Here is a 13,131-nt window from a genome sequence, read left to right as displayed (position 1 = left end):
CAAAAACCTGACCAAATTGAGTTCCACTTCCAGAATAATCAAATCCCAGACGTGACAGTAATTGCAGTAGGACAACAAACTGGTGATGGCGAGTCCTCTCTATTTCTGAAAATCAACCGTCCTTCCATTCTAAGGTGGCATTCCACACTGAAGGAAACACTTTGAAATTCTATACAAATTCACAATCAGAAAATCCCGCTGCTATAGTCCAGAAAGATGAAAAATCAGCTCAAAGCCTGGCTGATATTCAGAAAATTGGAGAGCAGTTGTTCATCCCTATTTAGTTAAATGAGGGGAAGGACTGTGTTCTCGCCCGAGTGTGCTTGAACAACGGTAAGAGCTTCATCAGCGAGGCCATGTTCTGCAAACTCCCAAAAGATCCAGCTATTCCCACATTTAAACTGATAGACAAATGGGAAATGGGCCTGGAAACATCCAATTCCAAACATCTCCTGCCTAGCAGGTGTATGCTCAAAATCTCCATTGGCAACAAGAGCATAGTCCATAATTGTTGGGTCGTGCGAGATGTCTCTGCTGCCTTTTATTTAGGCAGTGACATTCTCAATCGCTTTGCCATTAGTTTGGACCTAATAAACTTCAAAGCTTGGTCCCGATTAGCGGGTAATCCCATGGACTTTGATGACCCAGAGAAAGCATTTTGGTCAGCTCAACTGCTGCCATATGCAGTTGAAATTCAGATTGGAGATGAAGTCACGATCCCAGAACGGACCAGACAATTCTCACTGAAAGTGAAAATTGAAAGAGGACAGAAACTGAAACACTCTGACGCCTATGTCCATCTCAATGCTCATTTCCAACAGCAAGGGTTGGGGGTAAACCCAACACCACTAGTCAACATAGAACACAACACCATTCCAATAGAGGTGGATAACAGCGACCTAAAGAGTATCACCATGGGTGCAGGTACCATTATTGGAAGGGTGGTTGAAGAGCAACATTTTTCCATAGATTTAGATAATGAACTGTTAGGACCAATCCCCAAGGACTGTTTTGACAGTGATAGCGACAGTGACACAACACCAGACAGGATCTTCACTCGGCATGGGGAGAATTTCCTGGTGTACTCACCCTGCCCGTATGGTAAGGAAGATGTGACCTGTGACTTCACAAGGGATGAGGTGATCTTTCAAGTCCACGAGGACTGCCTTCCCCACCTGAACCCATCAGTCCAAACCAGCACTTTGACCAGGGATTTCTCCACCCAGCTGGAGGAGGCCACTGAGATAGCCAAACCGGAAGTCTTTCCAGGCTTCAGGCAGATGGTTGAAGAGAGAGTCAACCTAGCTGATGCCTGTGAGACGCTGGAGCAAAAGCAAAAATTGAAACAAATGTTCTTAGATTTTCAAGATCTCTTTGCAGTGGACTAATATGACTGTGGTCGCACCAACGTCCACACAACAACAATTCCCACGGACCCTGGCATGACTCCAGTGTTTGTGAGGCAATATCGCTTGCTTCTCGCATCAATGGAGTCCCTTACTGAAATAATTAAGAACCTTGAGTCCCATGGGATAATTGGTCCAGTCCGCAGCACCTTCAATATTCCGGTGCTGGGGATTTTGAAACCAAACGGCCAGTGGGGACTCTGTGCTGACCTAAGGGAGCTCAACAAACGGGTCCATACTTCCCGATGGCCTCTTCCCAACATTGACCAAGGGCTGGCCCATATCCAGGGGTCGCAGGTATTCACTGCAATTGACCTGACTAATAGCGCCATGGTTACCGCATACCATGTAATGAGGCCCTTTATCCTCTGTGAAGGAAAAATTCAACGATTGTGAGAAGGCACTTCTGGCAACGTTGTGGGCATTGAAGAATTACCGCCCGTTTTTCCGGGGAGAACACATCATAGTGGAGACTCCACATCAACCTTTGCAATATCTTCAATCCGGCCTGGAAATGTGAGTAATTCCCGAATTACTTCCTGGATTCTGTCACTGCAAGGCTTTCCTGTGGAGGTCAGATATGGCCAAAACAAGAAGAGTCCCCTCGCGCAAGGTCTGGCTGACTTGCATGATTGTGCCAGAGAACTGTCTCGAGGACGAAAGTCTTAAAATCAAGGACAACATGGAGGCCTACCTTAATTCCCCACACAAAGTCTATGAAGACGACCAGTGTTAGGGAATGCCCACTGCCTATATGGATGGGTGCTCCTACCATGTTGACAACAACGGGGAAAAGGAACTTGTTGCCGGCGTAGGGAATGCATGGGTGAATGATGCCCCAGAACCCTCCGCTGGGAACAAGATCGGTCCCCGAAGTAGTCAAGTGGCAGAGTTGATGGCTGTGCATCAAGCCATCCTCACTGCAGGCCAACTCCACAAACTGGTCATAATCACTGATTCAGATTATGTATGGAACGGGTTCGTGGAGCACCGGGTTAATTGGAAAACCAGAGGCATGCTATGTGCTAATAACAAACCATTGAAACATGTAAAAATGAATACAAAATATTGATGATCTGGTCACCTTGAATGGGATGGCCATCTACTGGAAAAAAGATCAAGGGTCATTCTAAAGTAGAGGGACCAGAGAAAACTGGAAATGATCTAGCTGATCAGCTGGCCAAAACCAGAGCCATCCAAGGGGATCTACTTGAGATCGAGTCCCTGTTGTAGGAAATCCAGGTCTCTGCTATCATTAGGTCCCAGACAAATGCTCACAATGAACTCTCAACTGCACAATGGAGTAAGGAGACCCCAGATGCTGATTTGATTACGGCTCAAAAAGGGGATCCAATAATTGGTAAGTTTTATCAACACATTGAGGACCCTGAGAACTTTCCCCTGACGGATACCGATTACATAGGGAAAGAGGACCTCAGAGTGTTGATGAAATGTCCAAAAATGTTCCGAATCCAAGACTGTTTGTTGGTGAGGAGATCCATAGCTGGCCATGCCCAGTGGGTGGTCCCGACCTTATTCCAAAGCCTGATGCTAAGTCACGCCCATGAGGCGGACACAGGTGGTCATCAGGGGTTTCATACGACATTAGAAATCTTGCGAGAGGTTGCATACTGGCCACATATGGGGCACGACCTCGACCAATACTTGAAGGGGTGTCTTGTGTGTGCAGAATTTCAGCCAACATCACTCACACACCGTGCTCCCCTCCAAAAGAGGGGGATGATATTGCTTTGGTCAGATTTACAAGTCAATTTCATTAGGCCCGTGATTCGCCCCTCTAGGAGGAACAAGTACATGTTGACCGTAAAATGCTTGTTCACTAAATGGGTGGAAAGTCTCCCGGCCCCAAATTGCAAGGCAGAAACAGCAGCTGCCCTGATGATCAACCACATGTTCTCACATTTTGGACTACCTCAAAGGATTGCGTCAGACTGAGGTAGCCATTTCACTAGCAAAGTGATGACAAAGATGTGGGAGATACTTGGGGTAAAAAGGAAACTACACAAGCCTCTACTGGTGGAGGTGAGAGGTACAACAAGACAATTGTGGCAGATTCTGGGCCAAGTTGGGACATTTGATTACCTCTTGTCCTGATGGCCATCAGATCTACCCCTTCTTCTGCAACAAAAATGTCCCCGTTTGAGCTGATGACTGGATGAAGGATGGTGCTACCCAAGCATCTGCTCTACAGAACCCAAGAGCAGACCTTAATAAATGCCTCCACAACTCATGAGTATGTTGAGAATCTGAGAAAATACCTTCAAAATGCTTTTGCCTATGCTCAGCGGAATCTAGAAAGATCTGCAGACAGTATGAAGACCTACTATGACCTTAAAACAACTAAAAAAGAATACCAAGTAGGAGACTGGGTCTACTTGTACAATTTCCAAAGGAACCAAGCCAAGCAGTGCAAATTTCTCCCTAGTTGGCGGGGTCCTTTTGAACTTGTAGACAGAATCTCACCAGTTGCCTACAAAATCTGCATCCCCAAGGGCAGTTTGGCAGAAGGGGAAGACAAGTGGGTCCACATCAACCAGCTGAAGTCTTGCCATACCAGGCATACTTTGCGGCAAATAGAGGAGCCAACCGGAACATTCCAGATCACTAGATCCAACTGTTAAAACCATTCCACCTGCTAAAATCATTAGGAAATACAGGCGGGGAATATCGTAAATTGTATGTCAAATGTATGCATCTGCCCCACTAGGGAAAATTCCATAACCATGATCTGTTCTGTCTCATAGTACTGAAACCAAGGATTCTAAGCACCAGGGAGGACCACTCGGGGACGGGGAGGAAAGACCCAAGGGGCCCGGAGTATTGCTCCATACTCCCACCCAGAACAGTCAAGGAGAACATGTCTATCCAGCACTGATGGGAGAAGCAGACAACTTTCTCCACCTTGACCAAAGAAAGAAAGAACATCCCAAACTCCCGACTTCCCTTGATGAGCGGTCAAACTCAAGTGGGCAGGGGGAGCTCTGTGCGATGTCTTGACCCACTTTTGCTCTGCCATGCGGCATCACTGTGTTCTGATGGTGTTAGAAACATCAAAATGGCCGCAACACCCTTGTGCGTGCCAAACCTCTGAAAATCGTGCTCTGAAAAGCACAAAAAGATGGCTGCCCAATCTACCATGCATTTTGTCAGTGGTGGATTAGAAATCTCACTCCTGAAATATGTCACTGGGCTCCACAACATGTGAAGATGGAGTGCAGAAGGAAAAGCAGTGCTCTGCTAAAGGAAATCCAAAAATCTTTGCTGATAAATGGAACATTGTGTTCTTTATGAAAAGGGCTAACTTCTGGAAAAAGCAGACACAAGATCTTACTGCTACGGGGTTTGGAGGAGTAGCTGCCGTACAAAATATGGAATCTGTATATGTGGTTGTTATAGAGGTTGTACATGTGGAAATATGTATTGTATCAAAAGTAGATTTTGTGTTCAAGATGCTAGGGGTGGACTCCAAGCCTCATAAATCCACACCATAAAGATGACACATGGTTTTCTCCTCCTATCAAGGCTGAGAGGAGATCCTGACCAATCCCTGTCAAAGGAACGAGCTTAGGCTAAACCAGCACACACACCCCCTGTATCATAAGCATTAATAGAGACAGCTCAGCACTCAGAAAAACAGACAGTTTCACCCACTATCCGAATGCTGGCGGAGCACCCTGCTGCATAACTCTCCATATTCCTTGCTCCAGACTCCAGAAACTTGGCACGCAGAAAGGCCTATTACATAGCTGAACCATTTTCAGCTAGGCCTTAAATTTCCAGAACCAAACCAACCCTACAAACCTAAGAGGAACTAAACTACAGCCGGGCTGTATTGTACTGCTTGCCTGCTGGAATAATTATCATCAGAACCAAAAAGGGCAGACCCAACCCAGTCCTGGGCAGTGCTGTGACCAGAGTGCATTGCAGATCAGATCCAGTCCTGTGCCGTGTGGTGTCCAGAGTGCCTTGACACTGCCAAAATCCAATGCGCCCAGCAGTCTGTCCTGATCAGAATCCTTGACCAGAATTCCTGACCAGAATCCCTGACTAGAATCCTGACAGTTCCATTTGAAACATATCTAGTGAGTATCTATAGATAGAACTGTCACTAGCATATGTCCCTTGCTTAGTCCAATCCCTATCTTAAATCCATCCTATCTTGTATTCAAAACCTGCATTGTTAGGAGTACTTCTGAACTGCCTGAACTCTCTATCCTATCCCTCCTATCTTCCTCCTGTGCTTTTATTGCTAGAACTATCTTTGTGCTGATATTTTTCACCTAAAGAAGGCGAGATCACTGCAGGCAGTCTCCCTGATAAAGTGAGTGTGTTCTTGTGTGGTATCTGTTTATTCATAGTCATCCTCTAGTGTAAGAAATCCTTTTTGTCCTTTTAAAAGCACATCCCCATTTTCCCATTCTTGCACCTATCTCGAAAAAACGACCTCCACTAAAAAGTCCATATCTTCCTCAGTTCTTGTGCTAGAAATGAAATGTCAACTTCTGCTTGTAGATACGATTGACAGCTTTAAATCACATCTAATAACGCATCCTAAATCCTTGCAATTATCCCATTATAGGGATTATCGTTCAGTGAAAAGTTTGCCGCGAATTTCATTTTTGGGAAATTTTTACTCGTGTAAAACAGTTTATAATTGCTCCCGACCTTCATTTTAAGATTCCAAATTGTTTCTTGGTATTAAAACATTGCTAGTGTTTGTGTGCAACTATCCAAAGCGGCTCCCATAAGAATTTTACAATTTCAGCGATTTAAACCATATTTTGTGTTTTTGCCAAATCCATTCTCAACATATCTTTAAAAGCCATTCAAACATCTTCACAGTCCATTCTGTTTTCTCTTGTGTTTGCTGGGGGAAAGTGGGATTGTGATTTTGTTTGAATGCTGCCATTCCTGAACGCCTTGCTCTCTCCTCCTATCTCTCTACATTGCCTATTGGGGGGATGAGGGGTGTGCAGGGAGAACCTTTAACCACAGTGCTATTTGATCTACCCCCACACACAAAAGTATTATTTCTGTGCTAAATTGTTTTGCTCATTATTACTCCTTGTGTATTAAAGAGATTATTCATCGTTACATCACCCCATTGGTGATTATTGTGTACCCAGGAAAACATAGTATGATTACATTGTGAATACATAAATAAATATTTTAACTTTGCAAACCCGCCTGATTCCTGGTTCAGTGTGATCGGGGGCCGGGGGATTCCAGGAGAGGGGCGTGATATGTGTGGTACATCGTTCAGAATAAAATAATTTTTAGACAAAAATAAATAAGGATTTCCGTTGTGCATTACACGCTAGGCATTGACTTGGGTGTGTGCCGGATTGAAATCACTTACAAGCCTTTCTGAGAGCATCCCGGTGGTCGGATTTGGTGTGGTGGCGCGTGGAGGTGGGCCTGTTGGAGTACTGCCCAGGTCGTCCATGACTGAGTAGTTCCACTAAGTACATTTCACTTTAGTAACCTTAGCCTTTGGTACATGCCACACAGTGGTAAAGAACTGCTACACCCATGATTCTCTCTGGGTACTAGAGGTAGGCATTTCCTCAACCTCATCTTCCCACTCCTCTTCATTGTTTTCTGAATTATTGCGCTTCTTCTGTTGTCTTTGCCCTCCAACTGGTGGTGGTGGCTCCTAGGTAGGAGGGATGGCAATAACTGATGCCAATTTTGAAGATAAATAGAAGTTTTGCTAATATTGTTCCAAGTATGTTCTGTTTCCTAGATTGTTAATGGATAATGAGTAAGAAAAAGTGTAGGAGCTTTGCAAGGGTAAATGTTCATCTTCAAGCTTCCTAGATTAGCATAAAATGCAGTTTCGAACTGTTTGCAAAGCACGGACCCATTCACAAACTGTGGACGCATTCATAAACACGTCATAATGCTACAAGCACCCGCATGGTCACGTGAGACTGTCGGAAAAGTATGATATTAGGATGTTGCAGCAAATTAGGGTGCACTGGTAAAAATCCATGACATTCACTGAAAAAAATGTTGTTAGAGGGACGTCATGGTTAAGTTGCAAAAATAAAAACCTAGGAAATTCAGTGAAAAACCTTTTAAAGGGATGTTATGGTTAAGTTGCACTAATAAAAACCTATGAATTCAATTAAAAACCGTTGTTAAAGGCACGTTATGGTTATAGGTAAAACCGAAAAACCACAGAAATATGCCACTTAGGGTAAGCTAAGCAACCATAACTCGTGCCACCACCGTGCACTGCTAAGACTAACACCCAGGACATGAAAGGTGACATTACGTTTTTTCATTAAATTTCATAGGTTTTTATTAGTGCAACTTAACCATAACATCCCTTTAACAAAGTTATTTCACTGAATTCCATTGGTTTTTATTAGTTCACCTTAACCCTAATGTCCCTTTAACAAAGTTTTTTCACTGAATATATTTTAAAATTGTTATTTAAGTTTCCTTGGTGACAACACAAGAACAAATGTGTTGGAAAATGGCACATTTCGCATACACTAAACAATAAAGTTTCAGGTCAGGTTATCTGCTAAACAGTGACTGATCACTCCCACTGTCGCCACTAGGTGTTTGTGTGGCCTCCTCATTATCTTTAAGGGATTGGCGAAGGTCCAACCAAATGTCTTTGGGCCTGCTCCTTGTGTGGACAAGGGTCCCACAAATCCCCTCGATGTGCTTAGCCCACATTACATCCTGTAGCCATTTTTCTACCAGCGGGGGTCGGTGGTGTGTTCAGCCCTTCGAAATGAGACGTTTGGCCAACAATAGGCCTAGATTTAGAAATCTACACTTTTCTGCAATTTCCTCAGTGAAGCCCAGAGTACAAACCAGCCACATAGAGCACAATAATGGCACTTGGATGCACAGAATGAGAATTTCTGGTGATCATGTTTTTAGCCCGTTTACTCCTATGCCACTGGCATCTAGAGTACCTCTGCAGTGTCTAAAAGTCCACGGGCCTGATTTACAAGACGTTTTTCAATGGGGTTTTCCCATTGAACAAAACCCTTTGTAAATCAGACCCAACATGTCTATGAAGCCCAAAATAATTAAATTAGGCTGCAGGACACGACAGTTTTCATTTGAAAGGAAAACAAATTGCAAACTTTGGGACACTTTAGGACCAATTGACAAAGAAAACGATTTGCTTGCGCAAACTGGAGCAGCAGCAAATTGCAGCTGCGACCACCCACACATGAATCAGTGTGTCAGTCACAAATAATCTGATATGCACATTGATGAATTTGCAGCCACTGCCTTTTGTTCACTAAAATTAATAAGATTTCCAAACTGAAAGCAAATAAGGAGGAACAAATCCTTGGAAGTTCAACTTAACAGAGGAAACTGAAAAATAAAAAGTGATGTGAATCTGTTTTTTTTTCTTTTCTCCAGGGATTTATTTTACACATTGCTATAAGGAAAGTGCCTTTGCTTTTGTTTATTGCATGTGTATGTGAACATGTTACTCTTTTGAATTTTGCCTGCCTTTAGCAGTACTCCAGACACATCCATTGTGCATACCGTGCACCAAGAGCCAGGAAGTGACAATACCTTCACCCCCCTCCTCCATCCTTCGCATCCCCCTACTAACTCTTCACTACTAAAATCCTGCATCTTTACACCACCCACACTTCTTGGACGACCTCCTAGATCTTGTGCACTGAACAGATTCAAACCCTATCCCTCTTTTATCAACAACCGTGTTGTTAATTTTTGCAATACACAATTTGGGGGGGTTAACCTGCGTGGTCGGTACCAATCACAAACAACACAGATTTTCATATCGACACACAGGTAACTGGTACTTACGACCTGCATCAATCAACACCATAGGTTTCTGCATCTGCCTTCCTGCTATCTGAGCAACACACCCTGCCCTCCTTTCTTACAGAGCCACTATCTAAATCTGCCTCCCTCTACTCTCCGCCCGCTGCAACTTATCCAGAACAGGACTGCAAGACTTGTCCTTGGCCTCAAGCCCAGGGATCGTATCTCTCCAGGACTGAAATCTCCACCCTGGCTCCCAGTGGCTGCAAGGATTAAGTTCAAAACCCTCTGCATTGCCCACAAGGCCTTCTGGGGCTGCAATACCTTCAACTCTCTCTTCCCAAATATCTTCCTTCTCGAGCTCTTCGCTCATCTGCCTCCAACTCCCTCTCGCCTCGGCTGGGGCCTCCCTCTGGAACAGCCTTCCTGCCTCCCTGAAACTTGAGGAGAACTATCTCTGGTTCCGTAAGCACCTCAAAACCTTCCTCTTTGCTTCTGCTTTCTCCCCCCCTCTCCCCTGCTGAATTCCTGGCTAAAACTGCACTGGCTACATGGCCACCCTTTGTGACCTTGGGCCCAGGCCCCACCATTTGCACACCTGCACTGCCTCCCTGGCAACCCCGCACATGGGGACTATATTCTGTATCCCTACAGTCCCCAACCAGCACTTATGTCTGCTCTTACCCTGCACTTGCCACCATCCTGCCGTTTATTTATCTTATTTATTCTGCTATCCCATGTACTGCACTTTCCCTTCTCCCATGCACTGCACTTTACCCTCCCCCTATCCCCTTGCCCTTCTCCTCTGTCCCCTGCCCATGCACTTGCGCAATCGGAATGACACCTGGCCTAGTAAGATCGCTGTCTGTCTTCCCTCTGTTCCCCCTCCCTTGCCTCGCCGCGCCTCGAAACATAGGCACGTTATAAATGCCATATCATATCATATGCACCGTGGCCAACATTATTGGCAGAAGGGCTCTATATAAGACCACTTTACATTACATCACACGTGCAAAGTGGATGTTACTAAGAGTTCACGCTCTCCTTTACCTTTAATCAGCAATTACAGGTTTTCCATTGACAATGGTCACACATTTTTTTTCTCCTTCTGAATAAGGTGCAATTTGAGGCCAACCTATTGGGGCATTTTCCAGGCTGCAAATACATTTACGGGGACAAACATACTTTGTGACAAAAGCCAGAGCTGTGACGATTTCAACAACTAAATGTGGAGAGAAACTACTTACTGGCGATGGACTGGTCATATTCATAGGGTCCCACCATAAAGTGAGGCAGAGACATGACAAATCCAGCAATGCAAACAAGCAGAGCTCCACAGCCAATCACGCGAGGCCGATGGACACGGCTCCCAAAATAGCTGACGAAGACTATGAGCGCCACATTTCCGATCTGTAAGGGAAATTGCACATGGTTATACAAGCAGATAAGCATGCATCTAAATGTCTAGACATGTTCCTTAACAAACCTCCCCGTGAGCTGGTTTTGGAACCGTAGCATAAGCATATGCTGAGAATAGTCGGCACCCATATTGCAGCCCTTTAGAGTGAACCCTTCACAGGGTGGACACATGTGCCCTGGTGTTTATCCACCACTCCACCCCTCTCGTGTATTCCACGTGCAAATGATGCACAGGCACAATGTGTGATACTTTGTTTGATGCTCCTGAGAAGGGGCACACACATAAGCCCTTATTTCGGAAGAAATACCACCTCTAGAAAATGATCAGTTCACCCCCATTACCACTAAACTGGGTATTAATGGTGTAGGTACCCTTATCCTGTACTACTGCCAGTGGGATGGAATTGCAGAGCTCTAAACTACTGCCAGTGTTTGTGGTTATTCCACCGTTTTAAGATTTAAGATGTCATACCGATCTTTGGTGGGAATGTATTGTGTTATTGCATTTACACATTGCACTGATTCGCCCAACCGTAGGAAATCAGCTGAAAACCGGCACAGCCTATTTTTCAGTCTGGGTACGCAGCCTGCGGCTCCCCCAGACTTTTTGGGTTAGGACACCTACGAGCCCTCACTATAGTTTGTGCTGGCTGCGGCTACTGGTAGCACTTTGTAGTTCAAAACATCTTGAGAATCAAAGGTTGCAGACACTGGGTACTGGTATTTGGCACTTCTGCAATAGTCAAACTGTAGTACCATTATTACAATGTCTGGAGGCTCATATCCTTGAGAATAACCACCACAAAAACATGATACTGTTTGTGATGTATTTAAAACTCATAAGCTCATTGGCGAGGACATCTTTGATTTCCACCAAACAGCAAAAAGCTCGCAGTTCCCCTCAGGTATTCCATTGCCTGCCAAGTTTGGAGTTGATTGGTCCAGCCATTTTTCTGTTACTGGGAAGCAATCAAAATATAAAAGGGAGGCAATAACAATCACTTGATCACAAGTGGACATCAGAATGGCTCAAGCAATTGTCCAGACAAAGTTTCATTTCGCGTAGATGGCTGGATTTAGTAAAGATTAGTTGAGGCACGACAAGGTTGGCAAGATATTAACATTTGAGATCAACAATGAAAATGGATGTAACCTTAACTATTCTGCTAATAAGGTAATGTATGCACCAAAATTGTGCACTTTTGCAACTGATAAAACATTCCAAAATATAACTAATGTTCATGAAATTTAAATCAAAATTTTGCATTGTGGTTAGTGCATTCAATTTCTTTTAACTTGAACAACTTATATTTTTATTAAACAATAAACCCGGACAAGGATGGGCAGGAAATGGCTTGAGACGAGTTCAAGGTCCGAGCGAAGTGATGGCCTTAATGTGAGTCCGGCACCATTAGTTGCCCAGTAATGTCACAAAACCGAGGGGTTTATAGCTATTAGCACCCTGGCATGCTTTCTGGGGTGCTAATAGCTTCATTTAAGTGGACAAATGGCAAGGTTTGCGTACCTCAATTTACAAACATGACTAAACAAAATGTCTGACAAGGAGCTAGGGAGAAGGGAACTACATGTAGTCCCATCTCCCTTTCCATGGTGGGTATTGCAATGCTGGGAGGGCAAGGGGGAAGGGGCAGGGGGAAACAGGAGTTCCTGGAACCAGAGAGTCCACAGGTAAGGTGGGGCCCCATGACAGTATAATGCATGACGTGGGTGGAGGATGATGTTGAAGTGTGGGAGCGACTCTTAGTGTTTTATTTTGCTTTAGATGACAAAAGTACTCACCCGAATGTCAATGTATGTTGACAAACCCACTTGGGACGGAGTTTTAAAGTAACACTTGTCATGATCGTGCATTATGTGCACTTCATCGTTACTATTTAGAGACATCCGGGTCTGGGGAGGATAGGTCAGAGGCAACGTGCTCAGTGACACGAGCAACACAGGTTCGATCCCCGGGTCCGCGCATAGAAACCTCTGAAGCGCGTTATAAATAACCCATCATATCATATCCCAGTACAAAAAACCTGACTGATTGATTTGCGCAACCTATTGGATTTTGTTTGTATCTTGTAGACCAACTCAATTTTTGGGAAAAATACAACACTGGGGTCAGAGGAGTCAGCTTACTGTAATGTAACCAATGTTGGGATGAAATCATATTTAGTGCATAAGGTTATATTAAACTTCTGCGACAGGCACGCATATAGTGTATTATTGATTCATTTCAGTAGAGGGATGAAGGTTAAATCATAGCAACTATGTTGTTGCATTTTTAATCCTTCAGTATCTGTTACTTTACATGAACATCAGGCCCACTCCGCTTACAAAAAAATAAAATAATTGCAATATGTCATTAGTGATTTCTCAGTAGATAAAAATATTTGTCAGCAAATGTGCAGTAATGTTGTTTCTCCTTGTAGAGAGTTCTATCGGTCTAACCTCATCATGAATGGCACCAGCCTTTATAAAAAGCTAATGGGAGATATGAATTAAC

At 44.2% G+C, this 13,131-nt stretch overlaps 1 protein-coding gene across 1 annotated transcript in view; it reads right to left on the bottom strand.

Moving 5' to 3' along the window:
- Positions 1-13,131, bottom strand: part of SLCO2B1 (solute carrier organic anion transporter family member 2B1) — a 770,532-nt gene that overhangs the window by 384,980 nt on the left and 372,421 nt on the right. Inside the window, exon 5 of the mRNA XM_069640200.1 lies at positions 10,448-10,610. Coding sequence (XP_069496301.1) covers positions 10,448-10,610 — 163 coding nt within the window. The remainder of the gene's footprint in view (positions 1-10,447; positions 10,611-13,131) is intronic.

Source organism: Ambystoma mexicanum, chromosome 7q (genome assembly GCF_040938575.1).
Source record: "Ambystoma mexicanum isolate Mex_15411 chromosome 7q, UKY_AmexF1_1, whole genome shotgun sequence".
NCBI classification, from domain to species: domain Eukaryota; kingdom Metazoa; phylum Chordata; class Amphibia; order Caudata; family Ambystomatidae; genus Ambystoma; species Ambystoma mexicanum.
This window is presented reverse-complemented; position numbering and strand designations above follow the sequence as displayed.